The following is a 20,324-nucleotide window of genomic DNA, read 5'->3' as shown; positions in this document are numbered from 1 at the left end:
TTATCCACTGCTGGATCCTTTTCGTTTCCTCTCGCAAGCCACCCTGTCTTAACATGTCACTAACCTTGCTTTTACCTCATTGTTGTTTTTATACCTCCTTTATTTTTGCAATTTTATAGATATCAAATTGCTGATTTCTGAATCTGAGCATGGACTTAGTGATGAATTTTATGATTGGAACATATTCTTTGATACAAAATCAGTCTATGCAGGGCCCGCTGGTAGAGCAGTCTTTATACAACTGAAGTGGCTACACTGGGTATATCAAACGTTGTTAATCGATTTTCAGTTTATCATTCATCTTAATTCCAATCAGCTTGAGTGGAAATCTAATCATTGTAGTTTATAATTCTTATGGTTAAAGCATGATAAAGCATGAAATAAGACACAAGAGCCCCCTGGGACACTATTCACTATATCTATTACATAATTTAGGCATTCTAAGTATCGGATAGACCTTGACTGGTCATGTGTTATTTTTCAATTCAATTCAAATTTATTCAACGTTCATCTTAGAAACATACTACAAAATTTATACAAAATTCATACAAATATTAAATAAAGGATAAATATAAGAATTATAATAACAAAACACAAGGTATAAACATAATGAGAGTGTCATGGGTAGCAAAAAGGAGGAGAATCCTTTTATAATTGCTACCCCAACAAATCCAAAAATTACAAGTTATAGATACACATGAAAAACGAAGAGAATACTGTACATAAACAATAGACAACAAAACAATTATAAACATAAACATACTCGTAATGCATAGATTATTTACAATTTCAATTAATGTACTTGTTCAATGGGAATTTTTTGTATCTACATTTAAAAACTTGAAGAGATTTGCTCGCCTTACAACAGGGGGTATATTTTGCCATATTTGTGGTCCTTTGAAAAACAATGAATGTAGTTTTATTTTGGGTTACTGTATTATGAATATGAAAATAACTGCATTACTAAGAGAATACCGAATAAAATTTCAAGTAATTTTGACAAAGAATTACCAAAGAAAAGGGTATTGTAAAACAAGAGTAGATATATTTTAAAGGCAGGGATAGTTAGTTTATCAGGATTGATATTGAAGCTTATCAAATAAAAATAAAACAATTTTTTAGAATAGAATGACAGGTATTGTTAATAATGTGCAATATGAGTCCTATTACTAGGCAGCTCAACCTGCTGGAGGCTTGGATCAGGCGATGAACTGAGGCTAACGAACGGAAGAGACTGTTATTTCACGTTCCACCGGACACTCCACATGTCATCCCTAATTCCATCGGCAGGCCACGCCTATGATTTGTTTTGACCCGCGGTGCTCCAGTCACTAACGAAACAAAGGCCTCGATCTAGGGAGCAGATTGCAGGGAAAATTATCAAATTTTGGAAATTATAGGGGAATGATTATCCAATTAAGCTTTGTGTTCCGTAAATATTGTGCCCTGAGTGCATTCATGTGTTGCGTGGAGGATTGACAAATTGCCGCACTGCCTGCCTCAGATATTGGCATATCTTGCTTCATCCCATGCAGTCTTTACTTATTATTAAGCCATTTTTTTTAGACAGTCATATATAGCACTTTAATAGACAGGGCAATAGTGGAGTACATCTTCCTCACTTAACCCCTTTTTGATGGATTTTTGTAATATTCAATATCTGTTTTCTATTTTTTTTTTCATTTGCTTTTTAGTTCTTTTTAATCATCTTCTTTTTTTTCTTCAGCTTCTTATCCAGCCTCCTTCTTTTCCTCCTCTTCATCCTTCACTTCTCCCCTCATCCTATTTTCCCTTTTTTGTTACCATTAAATCTTTTTTTTTTATTGCTTCTTCATTCTTTTCTTTATATCATCACTGTTTGTTTTCTCTGTTGGCAATTGTCTTTTTTTTTCTATGCATTCATTTTAAATATGCAATTTATTATCAATGAAAATATTTGATTCAAAACATGTAAATATTGTTATCTTTAAGGGTCCTTGTCAAGCTCTGCTATTAAAGGAAACCAAAACCCAAGAAGAGAAGCAATCTTATTGGAAAGAGTAAAATGAGAGGAACAATTTCAAAAAAGTTTCATCAAAATCGGTTATGAAATAAGCAAGTTATGGGAGTTTGAAAACTCTTGTTTTACTTTCTATGGGGATCCTCAAATTGGCAAACATGCTTCAAAATGGCTGATTTGTGGACAACTCTCCATTTGTTTTGTACACAAATTTTTAGATTTTTCTCATTATCTTTCAAATTGCATCTTGCCTCCTTCTGAGCACAGCATATGTCACGGGGACATATAATTCACACCACATATGTCAAGGTCAGGAGGAGATAATGTGAAATATGTGAAATAAAGGGGAAAATCTGAAAATTTGTGTACAAAACAAATGGAGAGTTGTCCACAAAATCAGCCAATTTGAAGCACGTTTGCCAATTTTAGGATCCCCATTGAAAGTACCACAAGACTTTTTAAACGTCCATAACTTGCTTATTTCATAACCGATTTTAATGAAACTTTTTTTAAATTGTTCCTCTCATTTTTCTCTTTCCAATAAGATTGCTTCTCTTCATGGGGTTTGGTTTCCTTTAAGAGGATGTCTCCAGCTTAAAAAATAATTTACCATTTTTTTTAAATTGCAATTAGTGTAATTTTAGTTTCAAATCTATAATACATGTAGATTTAGATTGCATAGATCCTCCTTTATTTTTTTTTGTCATACTGGTATGGATTTCTTACATTTTTGTTTGAAGTGAGAAAAAAGAAAGAAACTGAACTGAACTGCTTTGTTGAATGTGATAACTGAATTGAGTAAACAAATCTTATTTATGTTTACTTATGACTGCATGTGTTTGATAAAGAATGCACATTGTGTTCGTGTCAGACTTGGATGTTCTTTAAAGGGGAAGTTGACCCTGTCGAAATGTTTGTTGCAAAAATAGCAACAACAAAAAATATCGGTGAAGATTTGAGAAAATCCATCAAAGATTAAGAAAGTTATTAGAATTTAAAGTTTTTGATTTGTTATGTATTATAAAATCCATAAGTTGCACAATTTTAATGATTGGTGGTGTTAAATGATTTGTCTATTGATATACTGAAGCCTGGCACCATAAAACTTTTTTCAATTTTCTGAGAAAATGATGTTTCATTGATTATTTACCATACGATGTGTGGGGGAGCTGCTCGCATATGATGTCACAAATCAAACACTTAAAATTATAATAACTTCTTTATTCTTGGATAGAGTTTCCTCAAACCTTCACCAGTATTTTTTGTTATTTTTTTCTGCTAATTTTACAATGAACTTTTTGTCAGGGTGAACTTAATTCCCCTTTCAGGATCTTACCCAAGAATTGCACTCTTAAAGGGGAATCCAGCCTTGGCCTTTGTATGATGTGTTGGGAAGGAGAAAAATAAATTAAACAGAATGGTGAAAGTTTGAAAGAAATCGGACAAGCAATAAGAAAGTTATAGCTGCTTTAAAATTGAGATCACTAATACTATGTAGATTTCAAATTGGCAACTGGGTAAGTAAATTATGACAAGGGGCAAGGACAACTTTCCCATAGGCCATGTACTTTATTATCAGAGATTTGTGGTTTTCTCCTAAGTACCCATTCCTCTGGGGCAGTAATCTAAATATAACCCAGGTAGTATATTGTATGTCCTCATGAAAGAAAAATATAATTTGAAATAAAACTTTTGGGAAAAATTACATTTTAGCCATAATATGTATTGGAGTACATGGAAGAGTAGTCCTTGCCTTACATCATTATGACATCCCATATGCGGCCAATTTGATGTCTCCATGGGTATAGTGATTACCAATATTTCCAACTTTTAAAAATTCATAACTTTCTTGTGGTTTGTCCAATGTTGTTCAAACTTTCACCTATCAACTTGTCTGATTTTTCTTTTTCTTACAAAAACTAGTTTTTATTTGGGTTGGATTCCCCTTTAAGGTGCACTTTAAAGGAAGTTCTTGGTTTTTGCAGTGTTTCCTGCATATATGTGTAATTATATGCATCATCGATTATTGTTCACTGTATTCTCAGAAAAAGCAGGATGGTCTTGGATCTGCGAAACTTGTTCTGCTGAAATAAAAAAATGGGAATGTAATAGATGTTAACATTTTAAACAAGAGGTTAAATATATATTAATGATTTTTTTTTTTACTTTTTGAAAAAGGAGACATTGTAGACAAAAGTATGAGGGCCTCCAGCTCCTCCAAAAAGAAATGAATAAAAATGATAATGATATGAAATAATGATGATGATATGATAATAAATAAATAAGTATAAAAACGAATAAGAAAAGAGATAATATGAAAACAGATAAATGGATAGAAGTTAAAAAAAATATATTGAATGAGTTGATTGAATAGAAGAAAAGAACACAACATTCTGAAGGAGAGCAATATGTTTGGCTAACAATATTGAACTCAATCAAAGTCAGTCTAAGGGATTAATGTACATGCTTTTATTCTTTAGGAAGGAACTCAAGCAAGGCTAATACTGGATGTATTTAATGACAAAAGGCAGTGAGTGATCAGCTGCGAGACTGATCTTTATTTCCTTGTTCTATGGAATGTTCATATCTGTATGTCAGAGACAGCAACCAATTGCTATGACACCAAAATATTGCTGCTTGCCAGAGGTGGTCAGTTGAACTGTAGGGGGGGGGGGAGAATTAGGGAGTTTTTGCTCTGCGACGTACAGACGAACAGAGTAAATGTATTGAAAATGCCGATCAAATGGCAATGAACAGCTGGGAGGTCTTTGTCGAAAATTGGTGAACCGGAACAGCTGTTTAGTCCAAAGTTTCGGAGTACGCAACAAAATTGCAAATATTTTGTTTGTACCGAGTCAAGGACTAAACTGCCGTTTTTGATTCACAAATTTTCGACAAAGACTTCTTGGTTCTTTGTCACGAAGGGCATTTGACAATACATTTTCTCTTGTTCTTGAACACTCTAAAAATAAATAAGAACACTCTAAAAAAAATTAGTAAGAAATGACTAGTTAATAGGGTCAGCTTGGTGCAACTGTCATTCTAGTCATATTTGACTATTTTCTAGTTGTATTTTAGTAGGACAGCATTATTTTTTACTAGAATGTAAAGAAATGTGATTATCAGTGATTGTCATATCAGTTGCACCCAGCTGACTACTGGTCTAATCAATTTGACTGATTTGTTTTAAGAGTGTACGTCACTGTGCAAAACTCACTTATAAAGAGAAAGAGGATAGAGAAGGAAGGGGGGGGTGAGAATGAGGGAGAGATGTGCAGTATCAGTCAAATATAATAGAACTGAATAAAAGAAAAATTTATTCAGGGAAGTTTGAATATGAGGGATGGGGTAAAGGAGAAGATGAAAGGTTCAGAATATGGAATGCAAAAGCTGAATTAGAGAAAAGAGTACAGTAAGAAAAGAAAAGAGGGTTTAGCCTAGAAGAAAGGTAAGCCAGGGGCTGCATATAAAATACACGAGGACAAGGGTCCTCCCCCCACATGAGAGCCCAGATTGTCTCTTAAATTTCCAAAATTGCCCCTAAAATTCCCCAAATTACATTTATGGGGCGACAGTCTTTCTTAAAGTCGACCCAAAATCTGCCACAACAATATTCCAGAAAGTTAAGAAGTTGAGAAATTAAATTCTGTCTTCATCCAGCAGGATAATGAGATATACTTTCACAGCATTATTGCTCGTTTTGGAAAACCAGTACTCCTTGAAACGAAAGAAATAGCCCCGCAAAATTCAGTAGTCCCCCAATGTCGAAAAAATAGCCCCTAGAAATAAAATAAAGTATTTTTTACACTGGTGAGGGAGGTGGCTATGGGGGAATGGTGGAATGAAATGAGAGAACAGTTGTTTCAGAAGAAAGGTTAGCATTTATAATAAGATACAAGAGGAGGAGGGTGATGAGGTGTGCGAGGAGGAAAAAAAATTATAGAACGTAAAACACCACCTTGAGGCAACAATCACTTCTAGAGCTGACGGAATGAAAACAAGATTTGCGCTTGGGATGCCAGCAACTGTGATCAGTTGAAGTGGTATTCCGAGGATCTGGCGGACCCTAACAAGGAGTGACAATGATCAAAATGAAATAGTTGGGAGACGGAGCACATTGATGATGAGAGGAGCATATATTTGATTGCAGAGACAGAGAGAGAAAGAGAGAGAGAAAGATGAGGGGGGGGGGGTAGGAATAAGAATAAAGAATGGTTGTGAGGAGAGGGAAGATATGTTGGGGATATGAGAAGGGAGTAATGGTAGCTAGGCTCATATGAGAGGTAAGGAGGGAGAGAGAATTATACCCTTTTTACACAGGCTAAAATTTCCTTAACCCCGTACTATAGGTGGGGCTAAATGGCAATTTAGCCCCACCTATAGTACGGGGTTAAGCTTAGCCCACTTTCTTTTTACACAGCATTTTTGCAAAGTGGGCTAACCCCACCTTTAGTACGGGATTATTTGGCCCTGCAAAAAAGCAGGGTTATCCCAGCAATTGCGGTGCTAAGAGCGATAGTACGGGGTTAAGATTGCTATAGTGTAAAACGAAAGTGGGCTAAGCTTAACCCCGTGCTATATAGTACGGGGTTAAGGAAATTTTAGCGTGTGTAAAAAGGTACGAGTGAAGTACTTGTACTACGAATGATCGACAAAAACCACTAGTCCGGGGTTAGCGAGTTTCGTGTGTGAAAAGCAAGCATTCCTTATCCGGGGTTAGCGATAACAATTTGGCATGTGTGAAAAGGAAAAAAAAATAGTACGGGGTTAAGGATAGTACGGGGTTAGCGATAGTCCGGGGTTAAGAAAATCCTGTGTAAAAAGGGTAATAGAGAGGGAGAATGGGAATGAAAGGGGATGAAAGAGAGGGGTTGGGAGTTGGAGAGAGAAAGGGGGAGGAGGATAAAAAGAGGTAAAGAAGAAAGAAAAATATATTAGAGAGAAAGATAGAGAGTGTGAAGAGAATGGAGAGATAGATAGAGAGAAGGAGAGGGGGGGGGGGTTGCCAAGGAGAGAGGGTGAGAGGAAGTGGATGAAGATTGGAAGAAGGGGCAGCGGAGGAGCTACAAAGATGGGGAATGCAAAAAAAAAAACCCTCTTGCACAGGGGCGAAGAGAGAGTAAGAGTAGAGCACCATTAAGAGATGTACGGGATTGAAAATAAGGAAAAAGAACTATGAGAATGGAATGAGGAAATAGATGACCTAAGGGGGGCCACACATCGACCAAGAAAATCAGATTTATATTGCGCTATCCCACGACAACCCTCCATCACTATCTATGCAACGTGACAGTTTTTAGTAATGCATTTTGGATCTGCGGTAGATTTTCAGCCCGTCTCGGGCCTTCTCTCTTGGGAAGCATTTGCTACTTGAAGAATTTGACTTGGATTTTTTCGTATCATACTCCCGGGAGTTGGTTAAAACCATCTTTCTGCATGCGTAGCTATGCGGAGTTAATACAGCCACAACTTGGCTTTCATCAGAGCTTGCTTTGTTTGGATAAGATTTTGGAACTCTAAAGAAGATGGGTAACTCTAAATCGTCGTCGTATTCGATGACCCGACTCGGCCGGAGTAAGTCGGAATGGAGGCCCAAGAAGGTATTCAGACACCAATGATTATCTTATTTGATGTTTATTTAATTGTCAATCTTTGTCTGGAAGCTTTGTGTACATGTCTGATTAATAGATAAAAACAAGGGCCTGCTAATTGCAAGATTCTTTGCATTCTCCACCCTTGACATCATTGTTCAACATCGACTTGTACAAACACATCTGTAGTATGTTTGTCTACCAGGTTGTTTCCTTGTCATAAAATGTCAATTATGGCAGTTTTAACCAACAAGTGTCTGTGGAATCCAATCAATGGTAACATTTTATGTCATCCATCTTAAATTGATATACTCCTTGCCCTCTGTTCTTGGATGTTCTGTACCGTGTATCATCATAAAGTATGACACATTCTCGTGAATCCTTGTTATTTGAATACTTCAGCATTTCTCTGTGGCTGTCTACAATATCAAATTGGGAGGTCGGAACTAATTGACTTGTATATATTGGATTATTTTTTTTTCTTATTGGATGAATCTTGAATATGTTGCTGAACAAGAGACCAGGAGGATTCCAAGGGCCGATTGCACGAAAGGGTCTTTCCAAGGACCGTCTTTCGTGTCGCCCATCTTTTATGATGCGCTATAAGCGGGGTGTGTCTGAAATTTATGATAAGCAAATAAAATTCGTAAGCTTGCTTTTAAATCAAATTTTATACAATTTCATGAGATATCACATCATTTTATAAACAAATATTTTGTTTATTTTAACGGACAAATAAAATATATTTGCAGATAATTTATTTGAAATGCGTTTCACATGGCGTATCATAAAAGATGGGCGACACGAAAGACGGTCCTTGGAAAGACCCTTTCGTGCAATCGGCCCCATGTTGTGAAAGATGACTCCGTTTTAACCCGAATTAAGTTGTCAGTTTACTTGTCAATTTCTCGCTAAATTGGGATACATATATTGACCCTTGGTAGTGTATATAGCCAGGATGTATCATTGATCATCTTTAACCCTTCTTTATGCAGATATATTGCAATATTAGTCTATAAATCTTGTATTGGCAGCATTTGCTAAATTATTTCATTTTCCTCATGATAAATTGCAATATTAGTCTATAAATCTTGTATTGGCAGCATTTGCAAAATTATTTATTTTCTTCATGTATGTATATACATGTAATGATTTTTTGCATTTTGAATTTTTGTTCTCACATTTTCTTCATCCGGGAGATGTATTTTTCAGTGTACTTTATTTCAATTCTACCTGTAGTCTACTTCTAAGGACATTTTATGAAGCAGTTGTCAATAAGCTATAGAAATCCTAATACCTCTGACTAGCAGAGACAAAAGCAGCCAGTCAAAATCTATTCATGAAATGTTTTCCATGAACACAAGCTGGAAATTAAAGAAGAAAGGGGTATTGCAAGCAGACATTTTTTTTCCTTCTTCATTATCAACGTAATGTGTGTAAGTATTTTTGAAGTGAAGCAGAAATGGTATTCCTGACTTACTCAGTTTGCTGAAGTTACTGTATTTCTTTTTTTAGACATAATTTTTTACGTCATAAACCTTGTATTTTCAATTTGGTCTCTCTCTGTCTTTCTATCTGCAGCCAAAGGACGAGGGTACACTGAAGCGCTCCAACTCACAAGTGGACCTAAACTCCGCTGAGATACCCCAAGACCTGACAGTGGAACGCATATGCCTTCCGGATTCCAAGTCTTCCGAGGACAAAGCAAAGCACGCCGAAGAACCTGTTAATGACGAGCTGCACGTAAGAGTGTCAACCAGTGACTTTGCAGACGACATGGAGGGGAAATTTGGTCGCAAGAACAAGGATGCAGTGTCGGAGAAGCGGCAGGCAGCTCTCCCAATCAGTGGAGGGGTGCGGAGACTCTTGCAATCGAGGAAAAATCAAAGGCAGATCAAGTACGCCACGTATTCTCCAAAGCGGAGCGGAAGCACACTTTCCAGGAATTCTTACTATGACAATGTGGATGATAATGATTACCCGCAACGCAATGGTGAACGCTCGTTACAAGGAAAGGATTTGGCATATTCCCAGGATGGGTACATACAAGACTCTGATATTGTGAACAACCAGAATAGAAAGATAAGTTCATCAGAGATTTGCGTGGAAGGTTTGTCCACACCCGGTAGTATCGACAACCCAGTGATATCAGCCACAACAAATGGTAGCAGGACATCATCACCTCGGAGGTTTGTAGGAACTGGTAGCAATAGCACTAGTCCAAGGAATGCATCCTCAGTTGATGCACATTCACCCAGTCTTCCGTTAGGACCGGGCGTCCTGAAGAGTGCAAAGTTCATCGAGGACAATGCCGCCAACTTTGAGTTGGCCAACACCATCAGAATAGCTGGGAACCACCATGAAACCATGAACGGTAATTTCATCAGCCAAAACAGGGCCATGACCCTGAAGTATGGCAACAGTGCAGGTGGGCGATTGGAAAATGGAGCTGGTAACGCGCCCAAGACAAAACGCTCGCACAGCTTCAACACAAGAACTACAAACTCCCTGTCCAACGATAACAACGTGGACAGATTGGAGAGATATAACGAGGAGGATAACACGCTTGTGCAGGATTACGAAGCACATCTCAGGAACATAACAGACAACTCTGACAGCGGATTCGATGGGACGCTGCCCGAAAGCGAATCCTGCACCAATCACTCGGCATCCATGGGGCAGGGACCGCTCCTGCCCAAGTGGAGGAAGCGGAAGACCTTTGGAAGCGATAGCGGAAGCAGTTCCGGGGTGAGGGGGGATAATGGGACAATGACCTCGAGTGAAGGAAGGCACTCGCAGCACGATGTGGACTTCTTGGATTCCACTGATGGCAAAGATTTTTACATCAGAGATGAGGTGAGTCTATTCCAACCTTGCTATTAGAAGCTACAATAAACATGTACATTTCCCTTTCCCACATTTCTCTATGTTCAGATTTCCTTTGATTGAACACTTCTTTCATATTTTGTCTTTATATCGAAGCGTTGTGTTGTAGAACAGATGAAAGACAATCGGTCTTTGAGCTCTCTTCATACCCATAAAGGTACAAATTTTATCACAGCAGTATTCTGTGTAGCTTATTGTAAATGATGATGATGATGATGATGATGATAGACATCTCTACCCCAAGATTCCTCATTCCATCTGGTGTCACTTCTGAAACTTTGTTAATATTTTCTTCTTCTGCGTGCCACAGTGATATCTCTGTCCTGGTTCAGACCTGCCAACCAGTACGTTTTAGCCTTTTTAGTACGTTTTTGCAACCAAAATAAGGCAGTACGTTTTTTGTAAAAAAAATAAAATAAAAATAAAAGTTTTTCATTCCTAGAGGTTGGCAGGTCTGCTGGTTTGCAGTTGAACCTGTGTTTCTCAAAATTTGAACCTTTTTGAGGACAGCCGAGGAAAAGTTCATTCTTAGATTTGTGACATAAGTGGAAACCTTATATCTTCCTCAAAAGACTTCTCACAGTAATAAGGAGATTGCAATATGAGGATGTCATCATTGCCCTGATTTTAAAAATACATTTCCTCCAGAGCTGTCATTAAATTCTTAATATTTGATATAGCAGATTTTCATAACCTATGATGATGTACTGCTCCCATTCTTTGAAGGTGTCTTGGCGACATCTCCTCGACAGCTTCGTCCAAATGAAGGTGAAGTGAAAGGGAAGGCCAGGCCTGGGCCCCGTTTCATGAAAGTTACTATTATGGTAACTTTACCATGTAATGGTAACTACCATGGTAATGAAAGATGATTAACAATCAACATCAAGGATTCAAGTTACCATAATAGTAACTTTTGTGCAATGGGGCCCCTGGAGATTGGAGTAAGACAGGATGGATAGATACTATCCACAATTGGAAAGTGGATGAAACGGCCATAAAAAAAGAACTGCACACATGAGAATGTGTGTGGATGGTTCTCTCTTTGAAAACTTTGGCAACACAGTAATGATAGTAACAAATTGTAGTAGTCCTTGATATATTGAACTCTTCTATCAATCAAGAATTGGATAGTGGGTGGAATGGCCATGGTAAAAGAAAATGCATTTATCAAAGGACAGATGGTTCGATCTTTGATGACTGTGGCAACACAGTAGTGGTGGTAGTAGTATTTTGTAGCAGTCCTTGATTATATTCAACTCTTCTGTCTTTCGCAGGATGATCACGTGGAAGAGGAAGAAGAGGAGAGTCAGTCCCTGAGCTCCCTTCACAGCCAGACCTCGTGTTACCAGCAGGGCGGGGCGACCAGGAAGGCCGGGTGGCTCAACGTAAAGAGCATGCTGGTGCAGAGGAAACGCAAGCTGGAGAGGGCCAATAAGAGATCTTGGAAGGAGTACTGGGGTAAGGCTGAACCACTTGTCAAGGACTTGGGAGATCTTTGGGGGAAACCATCAGCTGGATTGACATTTTTGCTCATTTTCTATTTATCAGAGCTGCCAGATTTGATTGATTTTCAGTATTGTCCTGAAATTGAGAAGAATGCTGATGGTTTCATGAAAAATATTTAAGTTACAAAAGTTCAGTTTGATCTGTTGTTCTCTCTGAAAATACTGATTTTCACATTTTAAATTAGTGAAATGTTCTTGTTTAGGTTAGCAGCTCAAATTTAAGCTAATGTGGAATACTGTATGTGATGTTCTCTCTTTTCATTCTCATTTTTCATTTCATTTAAAGTTAAGAAAATACAGTCAATATGATGAACTCATTATTAGGACTACAAGTGTGTGTGATCAGTAAATTTGAATTTGTTTTATCAATATATAGCACATGAATGTAGAAAAAAAAACATTTAGAAAAAAAGTAAGAGGTTCGTGTGTGAACGAGCTGGGAGGCTTATGAAAAGCAAGGTTTATACTGTTTTGTTCGTATTCATCATAGAGCAAGAATTTTTAATCTTCAAAGCTGGATTCTAATCTGGGGCCCGTCTTACAAAGAGTTGCGATTGTAAGTATGAAAAGCCAGCAAAGTCAACATATAAAACGCATGTTTGTTAAAAAAAAAATCTTGATATGAATGTATATCCATAAATTCATTGATTTCTTGACAATTTGGTGTGATCTCCATTGTTTACAAAGGACATTTTGCAAATTTCCTGTAGAAAAAATTATGACACTGATGGATTTCCATAGAGTTACGATTGATTGGATCGATCGTAATTCTTTGTAAGACAAGGCCCAGTATTATAGGAATCTTACTGATTGAGAATGTGATTTGCCTTCCTAAAACAGATCACAAATCGTTTATAAAGTTGTGCATAACCTTAAAACGGTCTGGTGAAACACCACCCACATGGCCTCCGGTTCCCAACACTTAATTTCTTCTATAAATTGAATTTGTCATCTTTGTTGGTTTTGTTTACAGTTTGTCTAAAGGGCACGATGCTGCTGTTTTACACTTGCTCCGAGAAGACCGCTCCTGACGAGAACAGTGAGCCGCGACACATACTCGGTAAATAATCACCTTCCCCTGGCTTGTTGAATCGCAGCAAATAGCTGAGATTAGCAAGATATCATGTGCAAATATGACAAGGGCTGGAGATTGAAAACTGACAAATTTTTGCTCTCGTCCTCCTTGTTTTATTTGGGATGCCAGATATCTTCAGGCCATCGATGGTGCTCTCCCATCCCCTTCCCCCCAAAAAATACAAACAAATAAAATAAAAGATAATAATAATAATGACCATAAATAATCATCATCGTCTTAAAAATGATGATGATGGCGATGATGATGATAAGAAGGAGGAGAAGGAGAAGAAGAACAAGATGAAGAACATGATGACGAAGGAGGAGGAGGAGGAGGAGGAGGAGGAGGAGGAGGAGGAGGAGGAGGAGGAGGAGGAGGAGGAGGAGGAGGAGGAGGAGGAGGAGGAGGAGGAGGAGGAGGAGGAGGAGGAGGAGGAGGAGGAGGAGGAGGAGGAGGAGGAGGAGGAGGAGGAGGAGGAGGAGAGAGAGAGAGAGAGAGAGAGAGAGAGGGGGGGGAGGAGGAGGGGGAGGGGGAGGGGGAGGAGGAGGAGGAGGAGGGGGAGGAGGAGGAGGAGGAGGGGGGGGGGGAGGAGGAGGAGGAGGAGGAGGAGGAGGAGGAGGAGGAGGAGGAGGAGGAGGAGGAGGAGGAGGAGGAGAGAGAGGGGGGGGAGGAGGAGGGGGAGGGGGAGGGGGAGGAGGAGGAGGAGGAGGAGGGGGAGGAGGAGGAGGAGGAGGGGGGGGGGGGAGGAGGAGGAGGAGGAGGAGGAGGAGGAGGAGGAGGAGGAGGAGGAGGAGGAGGAGGAGGAGACATACATAGCATGTTAATACAATCAGTGCAAATGTACATGTACTTTGAAGTAGGGGCCAATCTGTTCAACAGTTACACATGTCCCATAGGTTAACATGTAGTTAATTTATCTACATGTATGGTGTAAAACCAGTCATAGTTTTATTAATCAATTGTATTTGCTTCGGGCCATCCTATGTTGAATGCAAAGTCGGTTCTGAGAACATCTGAATCAGTCTAATAATGAACTTTGATTCATGTTGTATTTAACATTGTTCATATTGATTAATAAAAAAAAAAAACCAGGAAGAAAAATAAGATCTAATTCATGCAGACACTTTCAAGATAGCTGTGACCCAAAAATCATCATTTACTCAATCTCCTGGAGAGATTAATATATATGTAACACATATTGCTCTCAAAAATGTTACTGCAAGGAATGAAACTAAGCTGATGTTTCAGTCACTATATATTGCGTTTTTTAAGCAATAAATAATGATTTTCTGGCACAATCTAAAAAAAAAGGAATCAGAACTCAATTTGTGTAACATATCTCAAACACATGTGACAAGTGGGACTTTGGAGCTCAGATTTGTAAATATCAAATCAATATGAACCTATGCCTTTAACTTTATATAAAATCCTCCTATATATATTCTATTATTTGCTGCCCTCAGTGGTGGAAGATGGTCTAGCCCAGGCGGTCCCGGAACATCCAAAGAGGGACAACATCTTTTGCCTCAGCACGGCGTTCGGCGATGCCTACCTCCTACAAGCAAACAACCAGATAGAGCTGGAGAACTGGGTGACAGCCATTCATTCAGGTAAGGCATTAACAAAGCATTTGCCGCTCTCCACCCAGGTGGAGTAAATGTACGTTTGCTCCGCTTAGGGGTTGATGCAGAAACAGCGCAACCATCAAAATTGATTGCAAGTCCCAAATACATACCTCTAATTGGTTGAAAATCAGTCAAAGCTTTGGGGGCCCCTTTTACAGAGAGTTACGATTATAGAATCAAGCGTTTGATTTGAATTGCAAATCTTTGTAAGACAGGGCCCGGGTCTTTCTGACACCTTTGAGACTTAGCCTGAAGATATATATGCCGGCGGGCTGTGTCATAAAGTTGTTCGTAAGTTAAGAGCGACTTTAAGAATGAAAGAGCGACTTTAAGGATGACTGGTGATCCTTTCTTACTCTCTAAATAATCACAAATGAACATGAAATGGTGACTATCATTTACCACAAGAAAGGATCACCATTCATTCTTGAAGTCACTATTAACGTATGAACAGCTGTGTACTGTACAGCAGAAGACCAGTAAAGTGTAATACAGGGAGTGGTTAACACTGTTCTTTGTTTGTTTTTGTAAGAATGCCAGTAGAGTGTCTTATGGAGCATCTCGTCACTGACTTTCAATGACAAATTAGTCCTGAGCCAATCAGATGCAAGGATTTCAGTAGCTTATAACAGTTGTCAGTGGAAGTCACCGACTCTTTGCTTTGTGAAACACCCCCTTGATGACTGATGTGGTCTGAATATGGGAGGATGTGATTAATTTAGTTTGTTACAATGCGAATGAGTCCAGTCCTTATATGTTAAAGGTTCAGTGAATACATGTACATGTAGGTGTGTCTGTGCTTGTTATAGTACCACCTTTCTTTAAAATGTTCTCTCTTCCCCCAAATCCTTCTGCTTACCCCCCCTACCCCCCCCCCTCCCCCTCCCCCAGTCTTAGTGGTATAACACATTATAATCACCTTTTATTGGATGAGTCGTGTAATCTTAATGATGTATCCATGCACGTATGTAACACTCATTAGCGTTTCAAAAGTGGCCGACTCCCCAGTCCCTGGTTCTAATGCAACGTGACAGACCATGGCGAGACACCTGGCGTGAAGAAAAGAATTAAGCTCGCATTAGCGAGAGGAAAATCAATTAGCCGTCTCGTAACCAATGAAGGGTTTCCCGGCTTTGTGTATGCGGACACCAGTGTGCCTTACTGATCCCTATAGGATGTTACACTGTTAAAACTCCTTGACCGGTGTCTCCAACGGTGCTATGTCAGGAAAATATGGTGCCACTTTAGCCGATGATGGGCATACATGTAACCTCAACTGAGTGTTCAGGGGAATTTAATCGCTATTAATTTACACCAGCATTTACTAAACTTTTTGTGAATGTTAAGTGACAACACGTTAATGAAAAGGAAATTTTGATAACTTGCTGATATTTTTTTAGCATACATGTACCTACATGTATGTAGACTTCATACAGTACATATAGTTCTTTTGCATACATGTTTTTATAGTTTGTGCTTACAGTCATATACATACATGAACAGATGCATAATTTGTAAAAGGACTTCCTTGTACTTTTGATACTCTGGTTTGTTTTTTGTTGACTTTATTTATTCATGGTTAAAAATGCAATGCTATGTAATAGTTCCCTTTTTAATGATAAGCTGCTTTTTATTTGAGGGTTTTGGTTGGTGATTTATAAAAATAATAGGCCTATGGTTGAAAATGGGAGAAAATACCAATTAACAAATAAATTATGATGACAATACATGAAAGACGAAAGTTATCAGTTGAAATAAAATTATTGTCATGACAAATTGGGAGCACCTAATAGAAACAAAGTTGGCAGAGGAAAGCAAAATGGTTTACAAATAATTATATTTTAACATAAAGTTAAACTAAGATTACACTATAAACCAAACCTAATCGTTATGCTTATCCTCGCAATATATGTGTATTGAATGAAAAATGCTATCACAAACTTTACCCTACATGTATCTTTTGAGAGAGCTAAAGGCTTGCACAATTTTGCCATAGCAAATACATGTCTTGGGTCAATTATATAAAAAGTGTTCATTTCAATTTTTTAAAGAATAAAACCTATTAGCTTACACTACCATCATCTCGCGAAAAAATGTCTTCCAACTCGTTCTATGCTCTAACATACAGATTCAGAGTTAGCAACTAATCTGATCAGCCAGGATAGGGAAAATCGTGGAAATTGGCTTAATTGGAACGGCTTGCTTTGGTCGAAAACAGGTCACTGGCGGATAACCTGGGGATGAGAATGGATTATATCAAGGGATTATATCAAAAGGATTTTATCGTGGTCCCAATTTTTAAAGATTATTTCATGATCCGTGCCCGCCTGGAAGTAACAATTAAGTCTGTGCACCTTGCAGTCCCCGCCAAAATATGAAATAGTTCAAGAAAAATCAATTGATGAGGTTTGAGACAGATTTAAGGAGATGGAGGAGGGTCATGGGAGGGGGTCATTGATCAGGATTCCCCCCCCCTCTATCTCTGTCTGTCTCTCTCTATTTTATTAATTGATAATGTTTTGCATTAACATAGTATTTTTGTCTGCAGTCCTCTGCCTTGCCTCGAGCTTTTTTTATCTCCTGTGTTTCCTTATTTTCTTCTTGTTATGATTGTTTTTTTTTTGCCCCCCCCCCTTTCTATGATTTCCTTCTTAAGATAGGGGTATGCATGTAATGAAAGCTTTCAGGAAAGCTCGAGGAAATTGTTTACTTTATGATCAGTACTTCATCTTCTATTAGAACCTACTTAAAAATGGAATTTGAACACGAGTGAATCAATTTACAATTACTATGATACATGTACAGTATAAAAGTTTACATTTTCAGCAAATATTATGAAAACATGCTCCAAATCTTCAGGAATGAAATGTGTACCATGAAACGTCATGTACATGTATGTGAAAAATAACTTGGTTATTGATGATATTTACATCTTAAAATTAAATATAGACCGCCCAGATTTTTTTATATCTCTCCTGCACACCATATATATGTTTCATATTTTGAGGATCTGTCATAGTGTCTAAATAAGAAACAGGGAAACTGCAATTTGTTTCAAATTAAGATTCCTCCCCTGTTATTGATTCGTCTGCGAGTCCAATTTCCTTCTTCGCTACCTACTGATAGATACATGTACCTGGTACTAGGGGCTTGGTTCATTTGACATTCCCCCGTCGGTGACAGGGAATTATTGAATCCTTATGATCAGTTTTTGCTTCTTTAAATTGGCAATACATGTACACCTAGTTTTCTTCCATTGCTGCATTTTTGTTTGATGAAATTCTTTTTTTTGACAAAAGTTATTTTTTGAAGATGAGAATTTGCCAATTTGCATTGAAAGATGGTTACATGGAAAATTTATTTGCATTGCCAATTTGATGGTTTAAACTGCTTATTATTATTATTTTTTAAGGGGGTGTGTGAATACGAGTATGTATACATGTATGTATGTTCATGTAGCATCCAACAATTGATACATCTGCATTTGAAATGGGCATCAAAAGTATTTGACAAATTAAACCAGCGCACTTCTGTCACAAATGACAGAGGGATATACATGTACCACTGCGTTTATCCATAAAAAAATCAACAATTATTTCCCCCACCCCATGGAAATTATTCACACCATGAAAATAACAATTGATAGACATATTTGAATTCATTTGATAGTCCATTTTTTTAGAAGTTTGGATGTGGGCAACTTGGTTAGGGGCAATATACAGTCCAGTGTGAAAGAACCCACTTAACTCATTTGTACAATGGAGCATTTGATTGACATGTCCAGACCTCTGTCTTATTTGCGATCTGGTGTATTAAGGACTGGTTCTTCTCGAAACAACAGAAGTTCATAACACAAAATGACCAATGGTTTAATGCTCAGTGTGAACAGGGTTCCCTTAACTGACCACTCATCATCACAATCCTTGGACATCCCCAGGGGTCATTTACACCCAAATCAAATTGGATTAGATATTTTTAACTCTTATTACAAAGTTCCAATATGTTCTAGGTCCGCTGAGACTCTGTAGTCTTTGCGTTGAAACTTTTATTTTGCAACATTGATCTGTACCTGTACAAAATGTGGATATTATCAGGAACAATTTGTATTTCAAAAAAAATCTATACAAAAGAACCCCCCCCCAAAAAAAAAAAAAAAAAAAAAGCAGATAAAAGAAGCAAAACTTATTGGATAATCTATTTTGTGAATACTTTTTCTCATTTATTTACCCTATAACTAAAATCTTTATAGCCCATTGCATTGGCTGTTGCATATGCATCATCTAGATGTAATATCAAAGTAAACCAATAATTGTTTCAAACTGAATTGAAGACATGTACAACCAAAGGGTGGTACTCATTTATTTCAAAACACAATTTGGTATCCTTTTGTCTTTCCTCATTTTCATTTAAACACTGACCTTAAAACCTACAAAAAGGTGCTTGTTAGATTGGCATTTCTCCAAAGGAGAGTTACAGACAAAGCACAAACGCAAGAATCAAAAAGTGACACCTTGAGTAAACTGTGATTGGTATCGAGACTATTCTGCAGGGCTAACCAAGTCACTATACACTTAGTCATATGTCATGCGCAATTAGCGCAACAGTATCAACGGTAAAGCCTGGGTCTTAAGGGCCGAACTATTCCTAGACGATGTTTCCTGCTTGTTTTATTGCCGAAGATGGAGCAGCGGGCGGGAATCGAGAAGCGCCTGTGCTGCGCGAGCGAGGTCAAAGAGATAAAGAAGAGGGTCGTTCATGGAGAATCGTGGAAACCACAGTCTGAGACAAACTAAGCATTGATCACACATTGCCATGGTGATAGAGTAAGCACCTTGGTCTGCCGATGTCTAAATAAAGTTTGTTTCCTCGAAAAAGACAACTTCCATTGGCCGCGTCACTCTCGTGGTCATGCAAGGTATTTTGTGACGTGAATAATATAAATGCAGAGTACAGAATGTTGGGTAAAAAAGATCACTTAATGTCCAGGTTAAGTGGCTATTCATGTAGGTAACTCTGCCTGTTCAATTTAAAGTCAAATCTTTTTGCTTGCATGGTCACAGTGATCTATTCGACTTAGAAAAGATTTGACACTTAACTGCAAGTTTACCTTTGTGTCTATTGTAATCTATCTTGGGGGCATCGTGGTCTGGTGGTTAAGACTCATCTTTCAATCTGAGGGACGTGGGTTCAATTCCCAGCCATGGCTTTTTTTTTTCTTCAGCAAGAAATTTACACACATTGTGCTGCACTCAACCCAGGTGAGGTGAATGAGTAGGAAGAAATTCCTCGGATGCTCGAGCGCCTGATCAAGGTAGCCGTGCTAAGGCCGGGGTAATAATAGCATAATCATGTTAAGCAGGGCCTGCTGGGAGAACAGTTTTCAAAACTGAAGTGGCTTCCTTGGGTAAAATATGATGTTATTACTATTTTCTTTTTTTTCATTTACCCTTCTATCATCCTTACAGCTTGTTCCTCTGCATTTGCAAGGCAGCATGGGAAGGATGACACCCTCCGACTCCTCAAATCTCAAAACCAAAAGCTGGAAGACCAAATTGATCAAGTATGTGAAAAAGAGACTTTCTCATTGATTCATAAACAACAATACACATGTTTGTGTGGTATTGTTCAGTACTATTTCATGAT

The 20,324-nt window shown here is 38.1% G+C and overlaps 1 protein-coding gene across 2 annotated transcripts in view; it reads left to right on the top strand.

Moving 5' to 3' along the window:
• Nucleotides 1-7,509: 7,509 nt before the first annotated feature.
• Nucleotides 7,510-20,324, top strand: part of LOC129258687 (rho guanine nucleotide exchange factor TIAM2-like) — a 42,651-nt gene continuing 29,836 nt past the window's right edge. For both annotated transcript variants that reach the window (XM_064098760.1, XM_064098759.1), the window contains exons 1-6: nt 7,510-7,599; nt 9,172-10,446; nt 11,751-11,934; nt 12,955-13,041; nt 14,520-14,666; nt 20,147-20,241. In XM_064098760.1, coding sequence (XP_063954830.1) covers nt 7,525-7,599; nt 9,172-10,446; nt 11,751-11,934; nt 12,955-13,041; nt 14,520-14,666; nt 20,147-20,241 — 1,863 coding nt within the window. In that variant the 5' untranslated portion in view covers nt 7,510-7,524. The remainder of the gene's footprint in view (nt 7,600-9,171; nt 10,447-11,750; nt 11,935-12,954; nt 13,042-14,519; nt 14,667-20,146; nt 20,242-20,324) is intronic.

This window comes from Lytechinus pictus, chromosome 4, assembly GCF_037042905.1.
Source record: "Lytechinus pictus isolate F3 Inbred chromosome 4, Lp3.0, whole genome shotgun sequence".
Taxonomy (NCBI): Eukaryota; Metazoa; Echinodermata; class Echinoidea; order Temnopleuroida; family Toxopneustidae; genus Lytechinus; species Lytechinus pictus.
This window is presented reverse-complemented; position numbering and strand designations above follow the sequence as displayed.